Below are 27,305 nucleotides of genomic sequence, written 5' to 3' on the forward strand. Positions count from 1 at the left end.
ATATATGGTAAATGTATAGAAAGGTATACGAGGAACACTTCTATAATAAGATTTAAAAGAATAGTGCTAAAATAACTAAGCAAAGGGGTAAAGAGTGTTTAGGGTGTGACCAGAGGTGTACATGCTAATGGGAGGAGCTAAGAGGTTTACTTGTAAATTCAAAGCATACCATCATCTAAACTTGTGCGTGATGGTAGCCTTACTGAAATCTTATATCGATATTTTTAATAACTAATTGATCGTTCTTTATGTTGTTTTCATACGATAAGAAATAGTAATTATAAAACTGATGTCTAGCTTAGTCTGTAAAAACATTAATTTTCTCTCTCATAACAGTAATTCCCTTGAAAGAAATTTTGCCAATAACTTTGTCCTGAAACTTTGCATGGACATTAATTATGTTATGGACATTTAAAAACTGCAATAAAAAGATGGGGTCACCATTCTCGTTTTTTCGCTAGCTAGATGCTCTCCAAATATGTCAATTTATGGGTTTTATAGAGAAATGCGGTAGCAACCAGAAGCTGTAATCAACAACCTTTATTCACCGTTAAAAGTACTTTCATATAACAAAACGTACTTATAACTCGAAGTTTACAAGATAATCTATATTATTAAATCCATCAAAGTCATTGGATGACTATGATTCTTGAACTATAAGTGAAAAATTCACTGAGGTATGTGCCCCTCTACGAAGTCCAAAAATTGCACATGTCAACTATTCCCATCAAAATATTTCAAAACCTATCCAATAATCTTTCCTTCATATTTTGATATATGATGATAAGCATTGAATTTATTGAAAAATCTGAAATAAAAACTGGGGGTTAGGCGTTCTCGTTATTGATCTATCTCAAAATAGTCAAAATAGTTCAGACGTCGCCCAAACTTAAAAACAAGTATCCGCGCCCGCGATCTGTATCAGTAAAACAAGGTTTGTGTGCGAAATTTTTGGGATCAAGAACCAAAATGGTGTGTGCATATCCCGTATCAATCATGACCAAAAATATCCTTCGTCACTACCCAGAAACCAGCTATCAGGCCAGTTTTTTTGTGTGTGTGTTTTTTGTTTTTGTTTTTTTTAGATCAGAAGACAAAAGTCAGCGCGGATTACTCGAGAGATCCAGTTATTTTTTTTCAGCCTCCAACTTTAACAATTCCTTGATAACAGGCGAAACATAGGACATACGTTTTTCCTTCTCCTCAGCGGGTAAAAATTTAAATCCTTGCACAGTACCCAAGCAGTTTTCAGAACCACAGTTACACTCAAAAGGGACAGCCATCTGGTACTCTGTCATTGTATAGTCATTCGTTATTTCTTCGCCTTTGGAAATATCCTTTGTGGCTACTATATGCCAGGCCAACTCCCAGCCATCTTCTACTGGAATAGGGGCTCCTTGGCGTTGACTGTATACTAATTTAGTATTGGGATCGCATGAGTGGTTTTTGAATCTATTCTTGCCAACATGCGCGATGTGTTTGTTTATTCCAATGTGACAGGTATGTCTTGTTGGCGAAGACAAAACCGGTCCCCAAAGATCTCCCAAGAACGTTCCAGACTTGATGTCTTCTTTTGCAATCAATGCCTTGTAGCCGTCTTTCAGCTCTTTAACTTCAACGCATTCAGAATCCATTTCGGTTAAATCTCCTCTAGAAACCAAAAGTTTCATGATTAGCGAACGTTAACAAAGTGTACCCTGGGCGCCAGAGCTTCCATATTTCGCCTGCGAGCGAGAATAAACAATCGTTCCTAGATGAAAAAACAGTCGAATTTTTTTTTAAAAAATCAGTCGGGAAAAAGCGATTTATTTTTAACCGTAAAACCAAGCTTTGGATCACTATATTGCCTAACTAAGTCAACAAGGAAACAGCTTCAGTCAAAATAAAAAGGTTTGACCCTTCACAAAAGTCCCCTCCCCCCCCTCCAAAGTTAAGAGGCAGTCTCTGTAAAAGCGGCCCACTGCATTTCGGGTCAGAAAATAGTTTTCCCTCAAACTTTTACCATAGAAAGGTAATTACTAGTAAGTAATGAAAATGACTTTATTTTCTCGAAATTCATTTAAATGATTTTTTTACAGTGCATAAATCATGGACCACCGTTATCGCTAAATTTGCATTTATTATCAATTGAAAATTGCCCGTATTCAAGTCATCACTGCTCGCAAAATATAAAACGCTGGAACAAACTATTATTTTTCCTGACTTTTACATTCATTCCTAGTGTCAAAAATAAGCAAAATTTTGAATATTAAGCAAAAGGGGAAAAAGAAGAAAAATAAGTATTCATACCCATTTGACGGCTTTTTGAAATCAAGACAAACCACCCCTCAGCTAAAAAGCTTTTTTCTCCCAAGTCCAGAACGGATTACTTAAGTTTTTTACTTCAATCTACTGATCGAAGGTTGATAAAAGTGGATTCATAAAAACATTTTGCGCTTTTTTTATTTATCTTCTTCACAGCAACCTCGGACTTTTTCGTGTTTTTACCAAAATGTCTCATGAAATATGCAAATTAAGTACTGAAATAAACTAAAACTAACCATTATTACTTGCTTGAATTTTACTATATCCGGTGTTAACACACTAAATATGATCTTATTTTCCATTTTAAACTACTTTGAAGTAAAATCGTCTCCAAAAATACGCTATGATGCGTTTGACGCGGTATATGAACTGTTTTGAAGTTTATGCAAATTACTTATTGATAATGTAAACTAATTTTTCCTAAATTATAGTTTCCAAAACTGTATTTCTTTTCTTTTATTGTCTTGAAATAACCTAAAAACTTGTCAAAAAGCATCTATTTTAATATATCTGATCTTCTTAAAACTGCCCAAACTAAGGAAAATAGTCAAAATACAATTGTTATGAGAGAGAAAATTAATGTTTTTACAGACTAAGCTAGACATCAGTTTTCTAATTACTATTTCTTATCATCTGAAAACAAGATAAAGAACGATCAATTACTTATTGAAATATCGATATAAGATTTCAGTAAGGCTGCCATCACGCACAAGTTTAGATGATGGTATGCTTTGAATTTACAAGTAAACTTCTTAGCTCCTCCCATTAGCATGTACACCTATGGTTACACCCTAAACACTCTTTACCCCTTTGCTTAGTTATTTTGGCACTATTCTTTTAAATCTTATGATACATATATTCCTCGTAGACCTTTCTATACATTTACCATATATTCACATAATATCTTTAGTTTAAGCTATGTTTAGTTCTATGATTTTCACTCGTATTACTCTTAAATAAGATATCACACTTAGGAATTTACTATTTCCATTAGCCAATCAAGACTCAGTGATAATATCATATTGATTGTAGAATGACACCTGTCATGAAGTTATTATAAATAGAGCTCATGTAATTAGTTTTAGTCAGAGTGAAGAGATAGTAGAATAAAGATCCCGAGTAGCTCTACCGAGAGCGGTCCATCCCATAACACAATTTATCTACCACGACGGAATGAACAGCTTAGTTCAAAACAAGTGATTAAATACGAATTAAGTCCAAGATTTCAGGTTAATTTGGTAAAAATGTCGATATTCAATTAATTTAGATATGTCCAAGCGAACGTTTAGACAGGGCAAAAATTTCTCTGTGTAATCGCGCCTAAAGACGACTTGCCTCCCCCGTCCCTTCCTACCCCTCCCCTCAAAGCGCTGCTACGCAGACTATCTAAATGTCCCTTACTCCGACGATTTATAAGGACTAAGCGTCCGAAACGTAAGTTTCACAAAGCTTTTTACGGTGATTCAATTTATTCACGAGTTCCGACTGTTTTATTCAAAAACACCGAACGCAGTCCAAACTAGGGTTCTACTAGTTATCTCTACTCGTTTATCTAAACGTTCGCTTGCACATATCGACATTTTAATTGAATGCCGACTTGGGTATTAGAGCTCTTGTAGCCTGGTATATCTTGTTGTGTTGAATAGAGGCAAGCCTTAGTGGGTCGCCAAAATTTTCCAAGGCTAAAATGAGTATGATTCTTTACGCAAACTTTCATATGATCTTTTGCTATGAAGTTGTCTTTAGGCGCGATTACGCGGAGCAATGTTTGTGCTGTTACAACACTGTTGCGAGTCAACATGTAAGCTCGTGCTAAATAGGGGATGGACTATTAGACAAAAGATGGGGGGTTGCAGGAATTTTAATTTTTTTTTAATTTTAATTTTTGCTCAACCCTTGCACGTTATTTTTTTTTTTGCGTACAGTTAGATATTTTCCTTCTAGCAGAAGAGGTTGCACGATATTTTGAGGTTTGAGTGCTTGCTCGATATTTTTTGTGGGGATTTACGCAACGCCCCATCGACTATCTAATGGTCCGTCTCTAAGATCCCGCTTTGTCAGGTGTTGTTTTGATAGATGTGGATTGCAGCAAAGTGGCTTTGCATATCATCATTATATGCAGTGGGCAAAATATCCCTGAAATACCTCTTGAATCGCGCATCTTGCAAAAACTCCAGGAAATTGTGAAAAGCAAGACATTTTTACTGAATTAACTAAAATCTTGAATGTAATTGATCACTTGTTTTTGACTATAAAGTTGTTTATTCCCTCGTCATTCTCCGTCGTGGACGATATCGATAAATTGTACTAGTATTTTGACTATTTTCCTTAGTGTGAGCCGTCTAGGAAGATCAGACATATAAAATTCTGTGCCCCTGGTAAGTTTTTTAAAAAGTTATTTCAAGATAGTAAAAGAAAAAAATACAGAAAAATATTTTTTAGATTAGTTTGAATTACCAACACTTAATTTGCATAAAGGCTTCAAAACAGTTCATATACCTCGCCAAACGCATCATAACATTGTATTTTATGGGAACTTTTTCGCTTGGACATATCTAAATTAATTGAATACCGACATTTTTACCAAATTAACCTGAAATCTTGGACTTAATTCGTATTTAATCACTTGTTTTGAACTAAGCTGTTCATTCCGTCGTGGTAGATAAATTGTATTTTGACTATTTTCCTTAGTTTGGGCAGTTTTAAGAAGATCAGATATATTAAAATAGATGCTTTTTGACAAGTTTTTAGGTTATTTCAAGACAATAAAAGAAAAGAAATACAGTTTTGGAAACTATAATTTAGAAAAAATTAGTTTACATTATCAATAAGTAATTTGCATAAACTTCAAAACAGTTCATATACCGCGTCAAACGCATCATAGCGTATTTTTGGAGACGATTTTACTTCAAAGTAGTTTAAAATGGAAAATAAGATCATATTTAGTGTGTTAACACCGGATATAATAAAATTCAAGCAAGTAATAATGGTTAGTTTTAGTTTATTTCAGGTACTTAATTTGCATATTTCATGAGACATTTTGGTAAAAGCACTGAAAAAGTCCGAGGTTGCTGTGAAGAAGATAAATAAAAAGCGCAAAATGTTTTTATGAATCCACTTTTATCAACCTTCGATCAGTAGATTGAAGTAAAAAACTTAAGTAATCCGTTCTGGACTTGGGAGAAAAAAGCTTTTTAGTGAGGGGTGGCTGGTTTGTCTTGATTTCAAAAAGCCGTCAAATGGGTATGAATACTTATTTTTCTCCTTTTTCCCTCTTGCTTAACATTCAAAATTTTGCTCATCTTTGACACTAGAATGAATGTAAAAGTCAGGAAAAATAATAGTTTGTTCCAGCGTTTTATATTTTGCGAGCAGTGATGACTTGAATACGGGCAATTTTCAATTGATAATAAATGCAAATTTAGCGATAACGGTGGTCCATGATTTATGCACTGTAAAAAAATCATTTAAATGAATTTCGAGAAAATAAAGTCATTTTCATTACTTACTAGTAATTACCTTTCTATGGTAAAAGTTTGAGGGAAAACTATTTTCTGACCCGAAATGCAGTGGGCCGCTTTTACAGAGACTGCCTCTTAAAAGTTACTCAAAAGTTGCTAAACATTCAAAAAGTTACGGAAACCCTGGAGGAACATTCACATACTTCATACTTGAAGTCTCACTTTGATAAAATTTTTGATTTCATAAATGGCTTTTTCTACTCCTTTTCATCCTTTAGTTTTTGAAATTCATTTTTGATTTCTTAAACGGCTTTCCTTAATTAACATTTAAGGCCGTTAATCAACGGTCGATTTTGACCCTTCCTATGAAGATGCATACTGGAACATTTTAGGCCGTTAATCAACGGTCTATTTTGACCCTTCCTATAATGATGCATATTGGAACATTTTAGGCCGTTAATCAACAGTCGATTTTGACCTTTACCATAATGATACATCGATTTATATACGCTTTGTAAGTACATGGTTGGCTCTGCGTCAATCAATGAACGCTGCATGATCGACTCAACTAAAATCTGTACATATTGGTAGTGTTATGAGAAAAATTTGGTCAATATTTCATGATAAGAATATATGTATTGTTGGCTATTACTAGCAGAGTGGTTATTAAAAACCCGTGAAATACACTTTAGCGTATTACACTTTTATACACTTTATTGTCCGCATTTTCTTTTGATTTTCTTTTGTGTTTTCGGTGTATTACAATTCATCACACCTTAGTTATTACACTTTGTTTAACAGGTCTTTGAAAAACACTCTAACTAGACGGGCGCTAAAACGCGTCAATTAAAACATAGTTCACCAGCAACTGCCTGCATTAAGGTATTAATAGTCGTAAAGCCAAGGCAAGTTAATCATCGTCCTCACTATGACGGTCATATGTTTTTATACATACACGTACAGTGACTTTTTCAGCTGCATGGGCAATTAGTATCTTACTACTTACCTTGACTAGGCAACACTTACCACTTATTCGATTAGCAGCTACTCCGTGCCACGTAGATTAATGTCCTCCGAGCATGACGTCTGTCTGTGGAATATTCATGTGTCTGCCGTAAAAAAAATAGTGTTCGCGGTTCGCGAGTGTGTCGAGGGAAGGGGTGGGAAGGGCACAGAGAGCCCAATTTAGATTAAAGTGAATGGTGAAAATGAAATCGGAAAAATTAAATAATTAATGATTTTTTAAAATTCGAGATCAAGATAATGTCCTCCGTAATGCGAAAGAGTAAAAAGGTCAATAAAAAAAATGCTCTAGAACATTTTTTTTTCGCGCGCGCCTTTGTTTTCCTATACAATTTCCCTATGGTATCTGATGTTGATCTTTAATATGTATATGCAAGAGAATTCTCTTGGTATATGTGAGTATATGTACAGATACCATAAGGAAATTATTAACAAAACAAAGGCGCGCTCGAAAAAAATGTTCTAGTGCATTTTTTTTATTGATTTTTTTACTCTTTCGCATTACGGAAGACATTATCTTGATCTCGAATTTAAAAAATTATTAATTATTTAATTGTTCCGATTTTATTTTCACCATTCACTTTAATCTAAATTGGGCTCCCTGTTGGAAGGGGTGGGGGCAGTTCAGACGTCGGGTCAAACTTAAAAACAAGTGTCCGCGCCCGCGATCTGTATCAGTAAAAACCGCGCAGGAAGTGTGGAGGCTGCCATCTTGTACGACCATCCAAAATGGTACGAAAAACTCCTCACTTTATTCCCTTCCCTCGCCTTATTACTCACCAATTCTTCCCATTTCTCTGTCCTTCAGAGCTTCTTTGGCTTTGGTCAGTCTGCAGAGATCGAAATTGAACTCGATGGAGCTGATAAACGCAAGCAAGTTGACGTGAAAAATGAGGACGGGAAGAAGGAAAGATTGTACTTGTACTACGATGGAGAGAGCGTTACAGGAAAAGTAAGATAGCGATCTTCCTCATTGCTCAACTTTTACGAAATACAATACAAACTATACCTTAAATATAAAGTTATTGTCTAACCTGGAATTTTTTCACGGCAACTACCCTGAAACCTCGAAATTACATCCATATTAAATTTGATTTACAGTAACTTCAAAGCAAGATTCCGTCGATCATATAGCTTATAAAGCAAAATTAAGAGAATGTTCATTGTTCTTCGCTTAATTTTCTGTCCATATCGGTCAAATTATTCATAAAAGGTTAAACGTTCTTAAAAACTTAACAATTTGAGATGAATTCAGCTATAAATTTAAAAAATAGTGAAGTTGAATTATTTAAGAGAACTTGATCAGCATTTTGAGATTTCGTGGTTGATGACTGCGTGCACTACATGAATGCATTGGTAAAATTTAAAGATGAAGCGATTTGCGATAATGATTTAGAATAAGAGGCTTAGATGTATGTATCGAGTTGATCCACTTATTATGAACCACCATTCTTGACCAAGTGTAGTTTTAAAGATTAAGCAGTTTTGATCTTTTATTCTTTCCTTGTATCATTAACAACCCTGGAGGCATTGTGCTTGTATTAATGCTTGTTTTGTCTGTTTTCTTGCAAAATTTAATAATAATAATAATAATAATGGAACTTATATAGCGCACATATCAAAATTCATGGCGCTTCACAATAAGAAATAAAATAAATACCAGACGTATGTTACAATATTAATGAAATGTCATAGTTAATAATGTGACAAATAGCAAGAAATCTCTATAAAGAGATGAAAGTGGTTTTCCTATTTACTTCCACTAAGATCTCATTCACTTCATTAAGTGGAACTTTTTGGTTTGCATCGGCGTATCAAATACAATGAGTGAATAATAAGGAAGCTTACCGTATAAACTGTGGGTTTATCAATGTCAGAGGCCCTTCTATGGCTGAATTCCGGACTAGTGACGTGGCTTTGAAACAGTGAAATGAGAGCCATGAATTAGCGATGAACAAGCCTTATTAGGGGGGAATTACCAAAAACATACCTAAATTGTGACATACGGCAATTGTGAAATTCAGGCAGAGGACATGGATACCTCGTCCCCCCCTTTACTCCCCTATAGGTCCTCAAGCCAGGGCACATTTATTTCACATATTGAATTTGAATTTAGCTGGTGGTTTTGCTAGTTCTTCAAATTCTTGATTTAGTGGTAGAATTTTTTGTCTAATAAGACTTACGTCTCACATGATAAGGAAGTACTTTAAACAATAAACTTAACTCCTTTTCAGTGACTGCAGTTCTTCATAAAAAATTAAAAACAAATCTTGTAAAACTAAACCCTTTATAAAATAACTTCAATTTAATTAATTTATAAAGTCCTTTAGATTTATTTCTGAAGAATATTTCTTTCCTGGATATTTCTGTTCCTTCGACGGTGGTCATCTCTTGTCAAAAGAGGTCATAAATCAATAAATACTCTTGAGAGAAAGCACTAAACATGTACAATTTAAGTAAGTCTGAATTAAATTTGTAGATAGGTAGGAAACATGTAGTTCAAAAAAATTTGTTTTATTAACAAAGTAACATTTACAAATTGTTTTGAGACTTTTGATAATCAACTACAGTTCCTTCAAATATTTTACAATAAATATACTTTTTTCTTGCTTATTTAAAAAATAACCTAACTGAACTTTGCAATAACAATTTTTGCTTGGTTTTGTTTAAAATAATTTGTAATATTTTGTTGTTAAATATGAAAAGTTCTAGACATTTAGATGAATCTGCAATCTGCTATGAACGAGAGTGTTTGATCTGCTATGATCATCCAAAATTATGTGAAAGGTTGGATAAGGTTGTGAATATTATATATGAAGCCCCTGCAGGCTAGCACTGTCTCAATTTTAACCTTGCCCTTAGCCTAATAAAATTATCCTGGCTTTCAGGCTAAGTTTCCATCTGATATCAGGGAGAGTAAAATGTATTAAAACATCTGAAAAAATGCTGTTGAAAATCTTGAATAATTATTTCGCAAAGATAAAAGGGCAAGCTCTTAAGGATGATGAGATAGCCTACAAGGAAACAGTCTTATAATAATACTCATTGTCTCTTAATTTCATAAAGGTCAAAGTCAACCTTAAAAACCCTGGAAAGAAACTAGAACACCAAGGCATCAAGATTGAGTTTATTGGTCAAATTGGTAGGTCGATATACATTATCTGTACTTAATTCTGGGATAAAGTTTAAATTTCCCTGTCTCAGTAGTCTCCCTTGTTTATTAGTCAAAGTTTATATATCAGTAAAAAACGTAATTCCACTTTAGAATTTACTGCTGTATATCATCTTGAAAAACCTTCAAATTTTATTGAACCCTGAAACAATCTCTGGACTGATGAAAGTGGGAGCAGGAATTGGCATGGACTCTAGATTATTAGGTTTTGTATAGGGAGGGAAACCAGAAAACTTTGAGAAAAACCCTCAAATCAAGGAAGAGACCTAATAAACTCTGCTCATATGTATCCCAGTCAAAGAATTGGACCAGAGACCCCAGAGGTGAGAGGCGATCGACTAATGCTACACCATTCTTGATTACCACATGGGTGGCACACTACACCCTATTAAATCAAGGTGTGAGAGGGTGCTTTTTTTCCCTTTACCCTATTAGTACACAACTGACATACACCTAATTCAAAAAACATTGTCATCGCCAAAGGTGATAGGCATTTGAGAGTTTTAGATTTACGTTCACGGCAAACGTGAAACGTCAGTTGACCAGTAAAAAATTCTTTTAAATGACTGAAAAAGAATCGCAAAAAAGTCCAAGTAGTAGAAAAACAAAAGAGTATTTGCGCTTGGTGAGAAGGTTTGTAAATAGTTAAGTAAAATACAGGAAAACTATGAAAACGTGGTCACGTTTGCGGTTTGCGGGGAGGAAAAAAAAGTCAATCTAAAACTCTCTAATAGGTCATTGAGTCAGTCTCAACACTAAGGTCCATGTTCTTGACGAGAATAAGAAGCAGAAACACAAGTCATTCCAGCTATTCTTGGATCTTGGAACGACATTATATCCTATTGGTTTTCACCTATTGCCTATTGCCTATCGCCTTTGGCAATGACAGCGTTTTTTGAATTAGGTATTTCTAATGGAGAAGTTAAATTTTTCTCTCAACAGAACTGTTCTATGACAGAGGGAACCATCATGAGTTTACTTCGCTTGTCAGAGAACTAGCCAGACCAGGAGAATTAATGCAAAATGAAACCTTTGACTTTGAATTTGTGAATGTTGAGAAACCATACGAGACATACACGGGTGCAAATGTTAGGCTCAGGTAAATATCTTTTTATTTAAGTGTCTAGTCATTCTTGTGCTTTCGCACTAATTGTGGACACTTTTCGCTCACACACACTACCACTACATTAAATATTCTATGCACACAATGCTCAACTCACATGGAGAAAACCTTCGAGCATAGTAGAGAACGAACATCAAACAAACTCAATTCACATGCTTTAATACGATTACCAGAAATTAATGAGAATTAACTTGTTAATGTACACCCTTTTATATCCCTCAGGTATTTTCTTAGGGTTGCTATAGTAAGACGGTTGTCGGACATATCAAAAGAAATGGACCTTGCTGTACATACATTATCTACCTACCCAGAGATGAATACCAGGTATGAATAACTATAATCAATTCTACATAAAGGGTTTTTCTGGCTCTATGGTTGTTGTAGCTCCTGCCTTCTGGGAAGATGAAGCTACTATTTTTCCTCACTCCTTTTAAACCAACCCTAACCAATTCAATCTGCAATCTTGGACAAAAAGAGTTGAGAATTTTTCATCCAATTATCTTGAAATAGTGGAAAATACCCCCTCTCCCCCAAGACAATGTTGGTCCCTGTAGTTAAAGCAGCCCTGTCTCCCTTGAAGCAACATTGTTTAGGGGGGAGGGGGTTGTTTTAAGGGGAATGTTTCATGTTTTTAATTAAAAACCATTAAAACTAAATATTTCTCAACATTTCTGACCAAGATTGTGGTTAGGGCTGTGCTCTGGGGTCCTACATGGACTGTATAGTGGCTTCCAGAGGTGTCTTCTCATTGCTTTCAATTCATCCTTGTTGAGTTTTACCACTGTATTTGCATTCGTCAACAGCAATAAGGTTTTATTATCTGTTATTTTGAAGTAATTTCATTGTTTTCATTGGTTTCTCTAGTATCAAGATGGAAGTTGGTATAGAGGACTGCCTGCACATAGAATTTGAATACAACAAGTCAAAGTAAGTTACGTAACCCTTAAATGATGGTTGTTATGGCAACCAGGCATTTCCTGCTTGTATTTACCACTATTGTAAATATCACATGGTGAGAGATTGGAAGAGAGCGATACAATGATGTTAATGATGACAATAACAGCAACAATGGTTACAATGAATGATGATGAAGATGAAGATGACAATGTTCTGTCTGATGATGGTGGTGGTGGCAGCTAATGATAATGATGTTCGTGATGACGACAACGATGGGGAGGATATTAACGATTGTTTCTTCCTAGGTATCACTTGAAGGATGCCATTGTAGGGAAAATTTATTTCCTTCTAGTAAGAATCAAGATCAAACATATGGAGCTGGCAATAATCAAAAGAGAAACCACTGGCACCGGTGAGATAATCTTGCTTTTAACCAGCTATGTCATCTCCCTTGCTGTAATAGATCTTAGACTAAGTGGTGATGTAATGTTTTCCCGTTACAGACCATGTGTCATTCCCTAGAGTATTATTTCTTTGTTTAACAGTTGCAAATGAGAAGACACATGAATATAGATATGACTCAAACAAAGAATCTTATTCTCAAGGGAATTACACTTGGTCTGTAATAGGAAAAACCTTGTATAACAATAAATTAAATCTATTGCCCACCATCTTATCATATCTTCAATTTTATTAAAAGTCACTTCTCCCAAACATACTCCTCCCCCACACCACTAACAAATCCTAATATTATATTATATTTTTTTATTATTTGTATAAAAATTTTAGGTCCAAATACTTACAATGAAAATGAAACCATTGCAAAATATGAAATCATGGATGGTGCTCCAGTAAGAGGTATTGTTGTATTGTCCTATGATTTCTTTATATATTGATATATTTTACTACCACCACTCCCCATACAGGCCTCTTCTTTAAGGTTCCCTCCACACACACTACCACTACATTCTCTATTTATGACATACAACACTCAACTCACGTGTTGATTTTTGAGGAGGGAGGAAAAGGGAGAATCCAGAGAAAGCCCTTGTGGCAAGGGAGAGAACATCAAATAAATTCACTCACATTATGATCCAGTCTGAGCCATGGCTCGAACCCGGACTACAGCGGTGACAGGCGAGCAGTAAGACAGGGCAGAAAAACTGGTTCTACTTTCGACGTTTATGCATTAATAAGCTTTATATTTCATAAACAGGCTCTTTTGAGGCTGATTAACAAAATACCAAAATTTGGGGAAATTTAAGGAATGCATATTTGAGATATAACGCCCTGAACTTTGGGAGAGATGATATTTTGATCAGCACAAAAACTAACAGTAATACCTTGAAGTAGAATTGCTTGAGGCTCTGAGCAGAATTTTGTGAAAAGTTTAAAGCACAAGAGACACGAATGAAACACTGAACGTTTTTTAGCATGAATGAGAGATAAAGCAAAAAATTGCAAAAGTAGCAGCCTTGTCGTTTTTCTGCTCTGTCGGGCAGTAAACCATTACACCACCCATGTCACCCCTTTATTTCTTTCTCATTTTTTCATTGATATTTTTTTACACTTTATTTTATTTTCCTTGGTCTTTCATTATTTTATAATATTGGTTTCTTTTTTTTTATTTCAGGTGAATCCATCCCTATCAGACTCTTCTTAGCAGGTTATGAGTTAACACCAACATTCAAAGATGTCAATAAAAAGTTTTCAGTAAGATACTTTTTGAATTTAGTTCTTGTTGACGAAGAAGAAAGACGATACTTTAAACAGCAGGTACATAGTCAAGAATAAGTCTTGAATGTCCACTACTATTTATCATATAGCTAAGATAGTACGCAGGCTCTGATTGGTAGAGAACTGTGCTTTATTAGTGAACAGAGCATGAAGGTGATGCCATTCACTTGACATCCTTCTTTGCAAAGAAGAAAACAGCATTGAAAACTACAAACTGGACAAAAGTACATTAGGTAGTATTTCTTTCTACGACAATCTTTTTCTATGACCCATTGATCATGAACCCTTACACACCACTTAAAAAGCACCAGAAGCCCCATCTAAGGAATAATGCTTTATACTTCTTAATTTTATTTATATTGCTTTTCGCATGCTGTGTTACTCCCTGCTCTATAGCAACAGCAACTACATGTAGTATTGAGATGTATTTGCTGCTTGGATAATTATAAAAGATGTGTGTGTGTAATTTATCTCTACCTCGCTCACCAACATGAGTTTCAATAGCTCAGTGGTTAGACTAGCAACCAGAAGGTCACAGATTTGAATCTCCCCTGGAGCTCAGAATTTTTTTCCAAGAAAGATTTTTTTGAAGAAACCGAAATTCACATTCCATAAGGTTTAAATAATAATAATAAGTACAGTTATTGAATAGATATTAAAAGGTAAATAAATTTAAATCATGTCTATCGTTCTTATCTTAACAGGAAATTATTCTCTGGAGGAAAGGAGAAGTAAGAAAAAAGCTTCTTTCCTCTGAACACGCTATGAAACATTATGAGAGCAAACCACAAGCACAAGTCAAGGAAGAAAGCAACCATGCAGATGCTGAAGAATAGATGGAATAACTTTTTATAGAATTTGTTGTCGACAAAGGTATCTTGGTAGTATTCCCACATTGCAGATTTGTTAGCGATAGAAAAATTATCTAGGATCAAATTGATTTGCTTTGTTTAATTTTACTAATAATGTCAACATTGTATGATGGCTGTATATATGTAGGGTCTAGTATGTAGTTCTACAGAAAATCCATACCTCCTCAACTAACATGGAAACTCTATTAGCTGTACTAAGGTTGAGGAAAAAACTGGGTCTAGTTGGCATTGCAGTGCATTGTGGGACTTTTGGGGGACAAAATAGATGCCATCTCAAAAAAATGTCACCTAAAGCAGTCCAGCAATGCAGTGCATTGCCGACTCGACACAGTCTTTCCCTTAACCTTGGAATGGCTAATAGAGGTCTGCACCATCATGTGACGGCAGCCATGTTAGATGTTTAAAAAACTTGATTTTCTTGTACTGCCATCTAACATGGCAACTGTACAAAAACTATTCCTTGGAAGTTCTATGACAACCTCTAAACCTTCTTCAAATTGTCCCCATTCCCTAGGAATTCTAACCTCTCTCTTTCTGGGAGGTAAGAATAGTTTTACAACTTCATTCAAATTATGTCAGATTTACAACCTCTTTGTCTCAACCTTTGTCTCGACCTGCTTATACCATTCCCCTCCTCTCACGCTGGGAATTTTCTCATGCTCTGTGGCAGTAGGAGGTATGGATATTTTTTAAAGCTACATTTAATTGTTGGAGGGGTGCAGTGTATTGAATAGGGTACAGGATAAGTCAAGGGACGTATACATTATACCATGTTCAACCTCAGTATCCTCACCCAGGTTCCCCTCTTGATATCTTTTGATAGGACGTTTGCATGATAGCCTTATTTTTTACTACGACTACCGAAAATGCTTCACGAATTTCCTTTCTTTTTCTAATTTGTATTGCCTCATGAGAATAGTAAGACAATAGTCCCCTTCACAGTTCCCTGCACCATCTTGAAAGGTAGCCGTGCCTTTGCATCCAAGCAAGACGAATGGTGAGCTTGCAATGATATAGACCTTTTTTAACACCTTGGACCAATTATTGCACACGTCTCTATCATTGCAATGCTCACTGTTCATCTCGCTTCGATGCAAAGGCACGGCTACCTTTCGAGATGGCGCATGCAACTGTGAAGGGGACTATTGGTGCTAATTACAAGTAACTGAACGAACAAGTGTGCAAGGGATTCTGGTAGTTGTAGTTCATGATGTCAGTAATGCAAGATGTTCCTATTAGGATCCATGTATTAAAGTGAAGAGCTGAGATCTTGGTGTCCCCTTGAATCAACTAACACAGGAAAGCCCATCAAAGATATGATATAGAAGAGGGGAGGCTATCAAGGTTTTTTAAGCATAACTCCTATTACAAGATGTTTAGTGGTTCACTAGTATAACCTTATTGGGGCTACTTCTGGGCTGGTTGTGCCTATACTTACTTCCCATTATGCCTACTGGCATGTAGGGCAGCAACAAAGGATTATAGGTTCTGCCTATGGCTCGTATTAATCGTAGATTGGTAATTATAATCATTGCAAAAATTTACTAAATAAAAAACATTTTGATGTATGTTAGCATTTGTTTTGACTGCAAACTTTTTTTTTTGTATGTAATTTCAATCATAAGAGAACAAGGATTTATGATGCAAGGAACTCTGAAGCAAAACGATCGTACTACTGTGAGATGTTTTGTAAACCCTCGTAGAACTGCCAAATAACAATCCTGAATGCAATTGAATTTTCGATACTCTGTAATTTTGTACTTTCTCTGACCCCCCCCCCCCCCTACACATTTTAATAATGAGGGTGTAAAATGCCAGTAATCCCATTCACATTGGGCATAAGTTAGATTTATACCATTATATATTTTTTAAATGTTGTAATGGGTAAATAAACACCCCACCGTTTCTGACTTTTATTAGATCATGAAATTTCTAAGCAAAAGTAAAAATTTAGATTTTTATTAATTCCTCATACAGAAAGTACACACCATTACATAGTGGTCTAAGATTAATAGTGACTTTACTTAACCTGTGAAAGTATTGTAAGTATAATACATAATAGTAGACACTAATTCCATTGTTTGTTTGTTTGTTTTTTCTTATGACTATTCCCTGCTAGCAGAGCCTATTTTCCTTTGTGTTTTGTTTTGGAGAGAAAAATAGACTCTGCTGATGTAGGACGTTATTTCTGTCTTGCATGCGTGGCAGTAACTTAGCAACACTGTCATGATTTTGACAGCCACTCTCGTCAAACGATGTTTGGCGCCACAGGTGTGTTACATTTGCTCATGCGCACTACATGTAATCGGTTTTAAAACTGGTTTTGTTCGTCCACAATCGTGGACAGCAGTGTATCAAAGGAAAAGCTCTACATCGGCAGAGTCTCCTTCCCCCCGCCTAAAAGAAGGGAGAGAAAGAGAAGAGAGACTCTGCTAGCAGGGAATTATGACTATTACCCACTAATACAACTTCGTTTCACGTGTTAATTAACATCACTCCACTTTCAGTAAATTTCAGTGAACAGTGTTTCCTGTCTGTGGTGCATGAAATATGCAAATTATGAGTTAAGCCAGTGGATGTACAGTACATACATGTGCACAATTTTTTTGTTAAAACTACATGTACAATCCTTGCTGATTCAAGCTTAGCATGATATTATCATTTCACACAAGAATATGACTCGCGATTCTTTTATAAATAAAAACTCCCCCCCTTCCCCAAACACCAAACACCACCGTGGTTTTGAAATGAAAGTGCTGTCTCATGGGCCTTTCTCCTGTGCCAACAATTTTCGCAAGGATTGTATCTGTAACCCGTAAATAAATCAGCCAAAAATAACAATAAGACCTAGCTTTTAAGTGCAAATAAAATTTTCGCATCACTTGAGAACAAGATTCTTAGAATAATGTTCAGTAGCACTACAGTAGTTGGTGTTTACAAACATTAGCACTGTGATCATCGTTAGTTTTCCAATCATTATCACAATAATAATCAGGGAATTTGATCTCTGGTTGACATATATAGTAATGACAAAAGCTAACATCACAGCAGCTAGTGCTATACGTTACTCTGAAATCCTATTACACATCATACTGATGTCAGTAATGTAATACCTAAATACCCATGTGGTGTACCCCCTAAATGTAAGCTTTTAAGCCTGATATTTACCAGTACACATCAATTAAATCCAGAATCAGAGAATGCTATGGTAAATGAACAATTATCGCCTAAAAAATCATTAATTTTGTAGCTTAAGTAATATTGTAAACTGTTCACTCTCTAGCTAGTTGATGATCTCCTATATCATGTCAAAACCTAATGAAATCATTATCACATAATACTATTTAATAATGTTCAGTTCACCATTAATGTTTCCTTTCAAGAGAGCGCACATTGATTATACTGAACTACTGTACACGTGTGAATTAATAATTTTTGGTTGTTTGCTTAACTTCTGACACCTAGCAGAACACTTGAATTTTGTTTTCAAATTTTGAATCCCTATAATATATAAATGAGAATAATAAGACAATTGGAATTCTAACAAACTGAAAAAAAGGTGCTCAAGGGACACTGGTTAAGTCGTATGCAATTTTGAATCATTTGAATGCCCTAACTGATTGAATCTTCCATTGAATTATTTTGACTAGCTATAGCTACATTTAAAAAATCATCTTTCCATCATGAATCAATCTCCTTTGGTTTTCTTTGATTGTGGTTCACCATTTTCTTCTTCACCAGGACCCTTAAGGTGAAGAACTTCTGAAGCCATAAATTTTCTATCCTTGACAACTTCTTCAAGATTCTATGTAGCAAAAAAAAAAAAAAGAAAAGAAAAATGTTTTCATTAAAAGTGTGCAGATCATCAGCCAGTGTCCATATACAGTCCTTTGACTAAACGTTGTCATTTGATCGGCTTCATCCCTACGCACCTAGACCAAAAAGGATCATGGGGATAATTAATTCACAGTTACTAGCTGCCGCACATGTTATCTAACACGACTTGAGCTCGCTTTTTTCGATCCCTTTTAATTTGCTGAAACCATGCCTCAAGCATACGGTGAAGATTTAAACTGGCGAGCAGTTTGGATGACTGCAAGTTCTGTGCAATTTACCAGTTATCCTTTTCGGTCTAGGCGCGTAGCGATGAATCCGATCAACAACAACGTTTTGTCAAAGGACTGTATAGTGACCATGAATAATATGCAAGGACATATACATATAGCACAAGGATGTGGGGGAGCTAGCATTATGTTCTATGCATCAGTATTTCTAAAATTCACACATCATGTATAAACCATATAAACAGTCATATAAACCCAGTATTAATGAATCAACCTCTACTATACATTTAAATTTGCTATTTTCACAGTAGCACACACTTGGAATCCAGTAAAATTTCCCAACAAAACTGCCTGAGAGAAATCTCTGGCACCGTAATTCACCAACTTATTTCAACCAGAGTCATGTGTCACCCCCAGCTGTGTCACCCTGACTGTGGAGAGGGGTTGCTGTGTGATTAGACTTAACCTTCAGGAAGGTTGAGCATGTGGAGGGGCTAAAGTAAGCAGTAACACTGGGTGAAACAACTTGATTGCAGGGAAAAATCAACTGCTGGGAAAACTACTAGTGAAAAAATTGAATGGGTACTTATAGAATAAAATACAGGCCGAAACAGCTGTCCACGGTTTCTAGTTGAGCTGGTTCATTTTACGTGACTTGAAGTCGTGAAAGGCCCATTGGCACTCATCTTCAGTCGTTTCATATAAGGCTCGTAATTTACCTATTACACATGTTCTTATAAGATTTCCGAGCCCATCCCACACAGCTTACAGCCTCGTCTATCATGTATTATTTTTCTTAATAGTGGTTGAAACCTTTCAACTCACCTCTCCAAAGTAGGATAGAAGAGGAGAAATCTCACAAACTATTGAACTTGCTTCATCTCTGCAATAAAAGCAAAGCTGTCAAGTAAGCTTCTTAGCTTCATGGATAAGTATTAAACGAACACTAGCACAGAAGTAAATACATCAGAGTAATTTAATCACCCCCAGCACAAATGCACACCTACAAAAAGAATTAGTATTTTATATAGTAGTTGATGACTCAGTAAGAGTTGAAAAAAAGACTTGTAACAGAGCTAGCTAGGCGTAGTGAGTGAGAGGACCGTCAACAAGACTAACTTTTCATGGACCTTGCCCTACCAATTTAAGATTTAAGACCAATTTAAACCCCCCTCCCCCCCCGTCCCGTTCACCCCCCCCCCCCCCCCCCCCAGTTGGCTTCAAATGACAACTTACTTAGTAGGAGGAAGAACCTCCCCATTGCTGTCCACAAATTTACCACCAGCACTGATGATCTGTCTGTAGTGGAGGCTGATCAATGACTGTCTGGCTGATGCAGGACTGTCCTTGCCATTGCCGGCATTTTTTAATGGTGAGAACTCATCTTCTCTCAAACTCTCCAGTACAGCAAACTTGCTAAGTGGCCAAGAGAACATATATTTTAAGAACATGCAAAATGAAATGTGGCTAGCTAGCTTTTTTGCAAATGAAGGAAAACTGAAAACCCTCAAATCAAGGGAGAGAACCTATAGGCCCTGGTAAGGTAAAAGTGAAATGCATATGCATATGCAAGTGCGCTACCAATATATCCCACCCTTTTTTGGGGCAGATAAAGGCTAATAGGCCGATAGAGGGGTAAACATTGCAACAAGCTTAATGAAGGTCCAAATTATCCAGGACAAGATGAGGACAAAGGGCATGTTTTTTTGCTCTGACACAGGTAAGCAATCTTAATGTAGTCAATAGCCCACTTCCAAGATGTGCTGAGCAATCATACCAAGGCTACATGCGAAGATCAGCTTGGTGTATGGTACATTGTTCAGTAGCTGGTCAAAAACAAATTTTCTCAAGATCGCTGTTTTGCATCGCCAAGCATGTCTTAGTGCATGGCCTCGCTATGATGCACTTTGTTGAGACATCTCAAAAATGGGCTATTTCAGATTGCAAACTTTGTGGCAGAAGACTGGCATTTTTTCATACTTACTCTGTAAACTGAAAGACATCGAATACAAACTTCTCAAGCTTGATGCCATTTGGTTTGTCAGGCTTAACCCTAAAGTCAAAGTTGGATAAACAGTTAAAAGGTACAGCATAACAACAATTAGCTTTATCTTGTAGTAGGGTCAACCTAGCCAGACAGGTTGAAGGAGAGAACAGAAGAAGCACAATCCACCAGTCCTCCAAAGCTAAGGGGTTAGGCACAGCAGGGCTGACTACACTGTTTCGTAGAACAATCATGTTATGGAAACAGCAACAACTCTCAACTTTTGTTGCTGCCCTACATGCCAGCAAGCATAATAAGCAGTAAGCAAGTATTACAACAATGGATTGATTGTGATTTAAATAATAACTATGCTCTGATTGGTTGAAATGCTATTTCTGTAATATGTCTAAAAATGTCATTTCTCAAGTCATTTTCTTTTTCCATGAGCTCTAAATTTGCACTTTAAAAATACAACTGTATTTTTTCTTGCATACGCAGAATGCCACATGTCACTACTGGCTGAGAACCTGTGAAAATCCTGTGAAAAACCTGTGAAAAATATCTCTCAATTTTAGGAATTTCACAGGTTTTTCACAGAATTTTCACAGGATTTTCAAACATCCAGACCTGTGCATGTCTTGAGAAAGGCTAAACATCCATTTGTTGCATACTTACGTTTGTCGACTTTCATCAACATATGGAATCTTTTTCTTGGCCAAGTGAAATGGGAGCTCATCTTCCGATTCTCTACGAAATAAAAGTCAAAAATATTTATATTTATAGCTCCTCCACTTTTTCCCTTTTCCAATACTAGTCTCTATTATTTTCCAATCTGAGCCTCCCCCCTTTTTCCCCCATACTAGTCTCTTATATTTACCAATCTTAAATCCCACTTTTTAGGTTTGTCTGCAGGCAGTTCTTGTTACCAATGTAAAAACGAGGACTATTATTCCAAAGGTATCACAGAATTGTACAATCATTATGACCCTACCTGCAAAATCTGTCTAAAAACTTGACTGTAAAGAAGTGGTTGGCTATGTTTCCTTCTCTGAAGGTCAATTTTCCATTGGCATCTTTTCTCTCGGCTACAGCTAGAGAAATTTCACTGTATTCTACTACCTAAACACAAATTATGGAAAAAATATCTTTTAAAATGAAAGCCCAAAGCAACTACAGCACCACGGTAAGATGTGCATGTCCCGGAGTGTTAATAAGCTAATATATACTTTGTTTTTCCCTTTCTTACCTCATATTTTCCATCACATACACAGATTACACCTACTGCTTCTGTCGGCTGTTTCTTCTCCACAACCTAGTCATTAAATAAAACAATTAAAACAGCTTCTTCTATGCTCTTTCCTGTCAGTAATATTTAACAATTATTTGCCTAAGGTGAAGTGAATATCGGGGAATATTTACTGAGACGCGAGTCTTCGAGCGGTCAGGTAAATATTCTCCGATATTCACTGAGGCTGAGGCAAATAATTGTTTTAGTATAAACACACAGGTGATTCTTTTTAAAAAAAAAGAAAAAAAGAAGATAAAAGACATTTTTCCCGGTAACAGCAACAAAGCGGCTGGCCACCATTTTGGATTATCGCTGGAGTTGATTATCGTGAAATAGTGCAAATTTCTCGACCAGTCAGCACGCGAGATTTTCAATAATCACCTGTGTATTTTTACTAAAGGGTTTTTAAAAATGGCCAGGGCTTAAAAAAATGGCCAATCAGTTGCCGGTCATACATTGATCTGTTTTTAGGCTTTGATTGCTTTTGCTATCACAAATTCCAAATCACAGGAAAACTAGCCATTGAGACAAATGCAACGTTACTGCTTATAAGCAGACTATGATTTGCAGCAAAACAGCTTTGCAGCATAATGCACATGAGCAGAAAATTATTTGTATTAGGCAGTTATTTGCAGTTGTCTCGGCCAATCGAGGCTTTTTCTCCTGATTTTCCTCCCTCCGCAAAACCTAACATTCTGAATTCCAATTCCAATATGATATTTCAACAACAGTAGCCTTTAGACAAACTTAAGAATTTTTTCTTGTGAGATAATATACTCACCTTGGCTCCACACTCTGCTGATCTCTCCACACAGAATCCCATAAACACTGGATCTGCCATTTTGACTAGAATATTATCTACACAGTAAACATGTACAAATTCAACACCACGCTTCTGCATGTCCTGGACAATGTTACTAGAACTCAGTGCAGCATACAATCCACCATTTCCATCCGGAGCTCTTGCAACTTTTCCTGGACTCTGTAGAATTATTTTCCCCTCGAATGTGAGACATGGGATTGTGTGTTGTTCAAACAAAATGATATTCTCCTTTCCAAGACCAAAGTAGTTGTGTTCAGTGAAGAAATTGTCTGTGCTGCCTTTGGTGTGTTCGCTCGTCATTATGTACCTGGAGAAATTATGAAAAATTAAAACTTATGAGCATAACTAATAAAAAATAAAAAAATATTTATATGAGGTCCAAACATAAGGACTGAATTTATATATGGACCAATGCCATTAGGTCAAGGTCCATTTTCAACGCTAAGGGCACAGTTTTTCTATATATTGACCAACTTTAGGCCAGTAAATAACTTTTCCCCCCCCTCCCCCCATTTACTTTTCCATCTACTATTTTTGTTTTGTAATTTGTTTTGTTGTTAAACAATCCATTTTCACATGCGCAGGCTTGGATAAAGCATAAGTTACATCAGGATTTAGATTTAGACTGGACTGTGTTCAGCGATTGAAAGTACCAGCTGCTCTGGCCTGCATGCTGTGACTGGATAAATTGTTTTGGATAACAGCATCGACTTATCCATTAGATAAAAATTTATCACTCAGATAGGGCTATCTGACCTCTGTACCACCAGGCCCTGAATTGTACAATCTTGTTTTGGTAATCAATTCTGGAGTATTATAACCTACAGTGTATATACGCGTACATATATATATATATATATAACACTTATTTCATTTTATAACACTTATTTTATTTTATATATAACACTTATTTTTTTCGAAACATCATATGGGCAAATGCCATGTTTTGTGATGCAAATTTTTGCTTCTTTATCTCATTTAAATGCTTTCCTCCTCTGGGGAAAACAATATATAACACTAAATGTAAATATGTATAATAATCAAAACTTGTGGACGTATTTTAATTTTACATTCCACTTGCTGTGTGTACGTGTTTACTGGTGTGCAGTTACGCGAGACTATAAATTACATAAGTTTACCTCAATTCAGAAATGTTATTAACACAAATAAAGACATGTATTTAGTGGCAAAACTAAGGTAAATCCTAAGCCAAATAAAAGAAAGATCTGTAGTCTTTAGAAATATTCACGTAAATAACGTGACGGTAAGCTTTTACGATAATGCAAGCTGGAACACATTCCTCTGCGTATATTACATATACGTGACAAGTCTGAAACCATTGCAAAATTCCGAGTTTTAGTTGTGTTTTTTTTAAAGTTTATTATTAATACGCCATAGTTTCAAAATTTTAAACAAACATCAAATACTGCAGAGAATACTACACAGATAAAGAAATCTAACCTCACTGTTTAAATTTATCACATGACTTGATGGAATAAGCGTTTTAATCCAAGACTTACCAAGGGATCGTGCACTTCTTTCCAGACTTTTTAGAAGCTAGTTCTTGTAGTTTAACGATTCTTTCAGCTTGTAGTTGGTAGAGAGTCTTCCCTGAGGGCAATTCCACATCGTACATCCCTTTTGGATAAGGAACACCTAAACGCGTCCCTTGGCCACCGGCTAACAACAGCACAGCAACTTTACCCTCACCTATCTCTTGTAAACCCCGATCTTCCCAAATCTTAAGGTCCTTCCCAGCTCTAGCAACGCTACCTATTTGCTTTGGAGGTATAGGTGTAATTCTTTCGTCTTTCTTTTCGCCGGTATGATTCTCAGCTTCCTTCATTGTGATTGTGAACGAGTGGTTTAGTTTAGCCAAATCAATGCTTTCCAAATCATTATATAGTCTTGTCTGTTGCTCTTCATCAAGCTCGTCCCAATACTTCAATGTGTGTTCTTGGCCGTACCCTTTGAGATTTTCTCTAAGCATTTCTAGATCCATACTTGTAGGGAGTCTAAAATGTGGGGTGAAGAGAGAAGTGTTAAGGGAAGCAAACAAGTGTCTTGAAGGGAATGACCCGCGCGTGATCAAAGATCAAATTCTCCTTCAACCCCCCATCCACGTGGAACATCAAAACATTCCACAACGGGGGAGGGGACAGTACATCTTTTTTTCTTGCGAATCGTAAAAATCCGCCCTCTTTTGATGTAACGCATTATATATATGTCATTATATAAAATAGATTCTGATATCATCATATATGATAAATTTTGATTTCCTGGTCAAAAATTTTATTTTTATCTATTTATTTTTTTGTTCTCGTATTTTGACAAGCAGCTAGGGCGTAGCTAAGGGCAACAGTTAACGAACCCAACTGAATGCTATTCCAAGACTCAACAAAATCATAAAGTCGACATATTTAAATTACAAAAAGAAGTATTGTCCAAGTGACATCTTAAAACTATGGAAATATGTATGTTTAATAATTAACGTATTTTTTCTAAGTGTTTTTTTTTTTCAAGAAAAACTTACAAAATGATCTAAGATCACAAGATATCCGGAACTTTACTAGTTGCCAAGACTTGCATAAAAAAGTGACGCGTGAGTGAAAAAAGCTGAATTTAATTAAATTACATATATTATAGTATTGTCGACCAAATAAGACATTTTAAAACTTTGGGTAAAAGTAAGTTAATGAGTAATGTATCGCTACTTTTTTCCAAGAAAAATTTCAAAATGATCAGTCACAACAGTCACAAGATTCAGAACTTTACTGACGCGCCAAGACTTGCATCAAAAATTTGACACCCGTAATTGAAAGAAGAAAGCTTGTTTTCCTAAACTTTTAGGATAATAATCTATACCCACTCACCCCTGTCAGCTTTGACCAAAGGAAATACCTTGCATTAACGAAATTTCATTTGGAAGGATTAGGAAACTTAACCGAAAGATTATATAAATTGTATTTTTTTGGACGGGTGAATTCATATGAAAGTGAAGTCTTAAAAATATGTACGGGAAGTCCGGAATTCTGAAAGGTTCTGGGAATGAATCGAGCAAGCTCAATCCTTTGACGTGTGCAGAAATTATTTTAGTATTTTTCCACGAAAATTCTAGTATTTAGGGGAAAAAATCTTTATCTTACCTCTTAGGATAAAAATATTTGTCGTCCATATCGCGTAAGTCTAATCGTATTTAATCGTATCTTTGATTTTCCTTTTATAGAGTTCGTCTACTAGTCGAGGGTGAAGTTTCGGTGAAGCTAGCGCGACTTGTAGACGTGTTAAAGTAATAGTTTATGTATATATATGCGTCACGTCATGGAGGGGCTTGATTGGTTGATTTTGAGTCTTAAAAAGCATGCAGCCGTCCGTAAAGTATATCCGTTTAACAAAAGGAATAGGAATAAATCAATTACTGCGCAGTAAAACTTAGTGATAAAATGATTAAAAGGTTTGAGATAAGATAGGAAGAAAAAAGTATGTAAGAAAATTAAGGAATAAATAAATGCGAAAATCAGAGTGTTTTAATGGACAAATGGATAAACAGAAGCTAAGGAAATAGACTGGAAATGAAGAAGAAGTGAAAGAAATAAGATCTAGACATGCTAGAAGAATGAACGAATGCGGGAATGATTGCATAAGAGAAAGAAAGGAAGGAAGAAAGTAAGAAAGAAAGAAGACGTGAATAATTATTATCAAACGCACAAAAATAAACGATCGAGACAAAATGGTTCATTAACTGCTTGACGTACATGCACTCATTATATTGGCCGCCCATCCTATAAGTACCTCAATCTTTTCAATATTAATGTACTAGTTCGGCTTTAGTGGATTAAATGATTATCATAAATGCAAAAACAATTTAAGCATAAAGTTCGCCAAAAATATAATACTGCATTAAAAATCCGTATTGTCTTCAATTATTCAAATTTACCTTTTATCAAATATATTCAAATACATTAAATTTACAAAATAGTGCTTCTTTAATAAGACTCTTTAGTCGAGCTATGACTATATGACAAGATTTTTATATAAAGTGCTCAAGGCAGCGCTGCCGTAACTCAATGCAATTATGTTGGCTTAATGTTTTTTTTTCTTTTGCTGTGTAAATTTTGAATGTATATATCGTCAAACGAAGATTTAAAAAGAAGTCTATTCGTTATTTGTAACCCTGCTGATAGCTTGAGCTGAAGCTAAGCGGGAAAACGTTGTGAACTAATACTTTGAAGTCGATGTTATATTATCATTATATTATTAGATTTATGTATATATTAAACAAATACCTTAATACAGAGTGAAACTTCGAAGCCAAATCCACGTTTTTTTTGTCTCTCATCTTCGAATTCTTGAAATATTGTTTAAAATAGTTTAAAAACTCAAATTATTCACCAAAAAACAAATGTGATTTGGGAGTGAAATATAATGACTGTTTAGTAGTTTGACGCTTTGGATCGGTAATCTATTTATACGTATAAAATATAGTTCCGCATTCGCGCAGTTGTCTGCTTCAGCAAGTCTATGACGTCATAACAGGGTCTGACGTAACGTGTTTCC

At 35.6% G+C, this 27,305-nt stretch overlaps 3 protein-coding genes across 5 annotated transcripts; 1 reads left to right on the forward strand and 2 right to left on the reverse strand.

Moving 5' to 3' along the window:
• Positions 1 to 525: 525 nt before the first annotated feature.
• Positions 526 to 6,909, reverse strand: LOC148905428 (uncharacterized). 2 transcript variants are annotated; one of them, XM_089039596.1, is made up of 2 exons: positions 6,792 to 6,909; positions 526 to 1,650 (listed from the first exon to the last, which is right to left on the reverse strand). In XM_089039596.1, exon 2 carries the CDS (start codon positions 1,632 to 1,634, stop codon positions 1,128 to 1,130), a length of 507 nt encoding a protein of 168 aa, XP_088895722.1. In that variant the 5' UTR covers positions 1,635 to 1,650; positions 6,792 to 6,909; the 3' UTR covers positions 526 to 1,127. The 2 variants fall into 2 exon arrangements, with proteins under 2 accessions (XP_088895722.1, XP_088895723.1); XM_089039597.1 differs by having other exon boundaries at positions 6,772 to 6,836.
• A 551-nt stretch (positions 6,910 to 7,460) lies between these two features.
• Positions 7,461 to 15,619, forward strand: LOC116307867 (vacuolar protein sorting-associated protein 26B). Its single transcript, XM_089040411.1, has 10 exons — positions 7,461 to 7,520; positions 7,597 to 7,740; positions 9,855 to 9,930; positions 10,903 to 11,059; positions 11,306 to 11,407; positions 11,948 to 12,010; positions 12,286 to 12,392; positions 12,770 to 12,838; positions 13,614 to 13,756; positions 14,422 to 15,619. The coding sequence occupies exons 1-10, from the start codon at positions 7,518 to 7,520 to the stop codon at positions 14,551 to 14,553; spliced, it is 996 nt and encodes a 331-aa protein (XP_088896537.1). The 5' UTR covers positions 7,461 to 7,517; the 3' UTR covers positions 14,554 to 15,619.
• A 913-nt stretch (positions 15,620 to 16,532) lies between these two features.
• Positions 16,533 to 27,201, reverse strand: LOC116307866 (UDP-N-acetylhexosamine pyrophosphorylase). Of its 2 annotated transcripts, none has more exons than XM_031718184.2 (10): positions 27,035 to 27,201; positions 24,269 to 24,763; positions 22,707 to 23,055; positions 21,884 to 21,949; positions 21,629 to 21,756; positions 21,313 to 21,384; positions 20,638 to 20,706; positions 19,890 to 20,069; positions 19,479 to 19,536; positions 16,533 to 18,394 (listed from the first exon to the last, which is right to left on the reverse strand). In XM_031718184.2, the coding sequence occupies exons 1-10, from the start codon at positions 27,085 to 27,087 to the stop codon at positions 18,278 to 18,280; spliced, it is 1,587 nt and encodes a 528-aa protein (XP_031574044.2). In that variant the 5' UTR covers positions 27,088 to 27,201; the 3' UTR covers positions 16,533 to 18,277. The 2 variants fall into 2 exon arrangements, with proteins under 2 accessions (XP_031574044.2, XP_031574045.2); XM_031718185.2 differs by lacking the exon at positions 27,035 to 27,201 and adding an exon at positions 25,895 to 26,042.
• Between the last annotated feature and the right edge of the window lie 104 nt (positions 27,202 to 27,305).

The sequence above is a fragment of the Actinia tenebrosa genome, unplaced genomic scaffold (genome assembly GCF_029948245.1).
Source record: "Actinia tenebrosa isolate PJP-AT-01 unplaced genomic scaffold, QUT_ActTen_1.0 PGA_scaffold7__59_contigs__length_16204524, whole genome shotgun sequence".
Lineage (NCBI taxonomy): Eukaryota > Metazoa > Cnidaria > Anthozoa > Actiniaria > Actiniidae > Actinia > Actinia tenebrosa.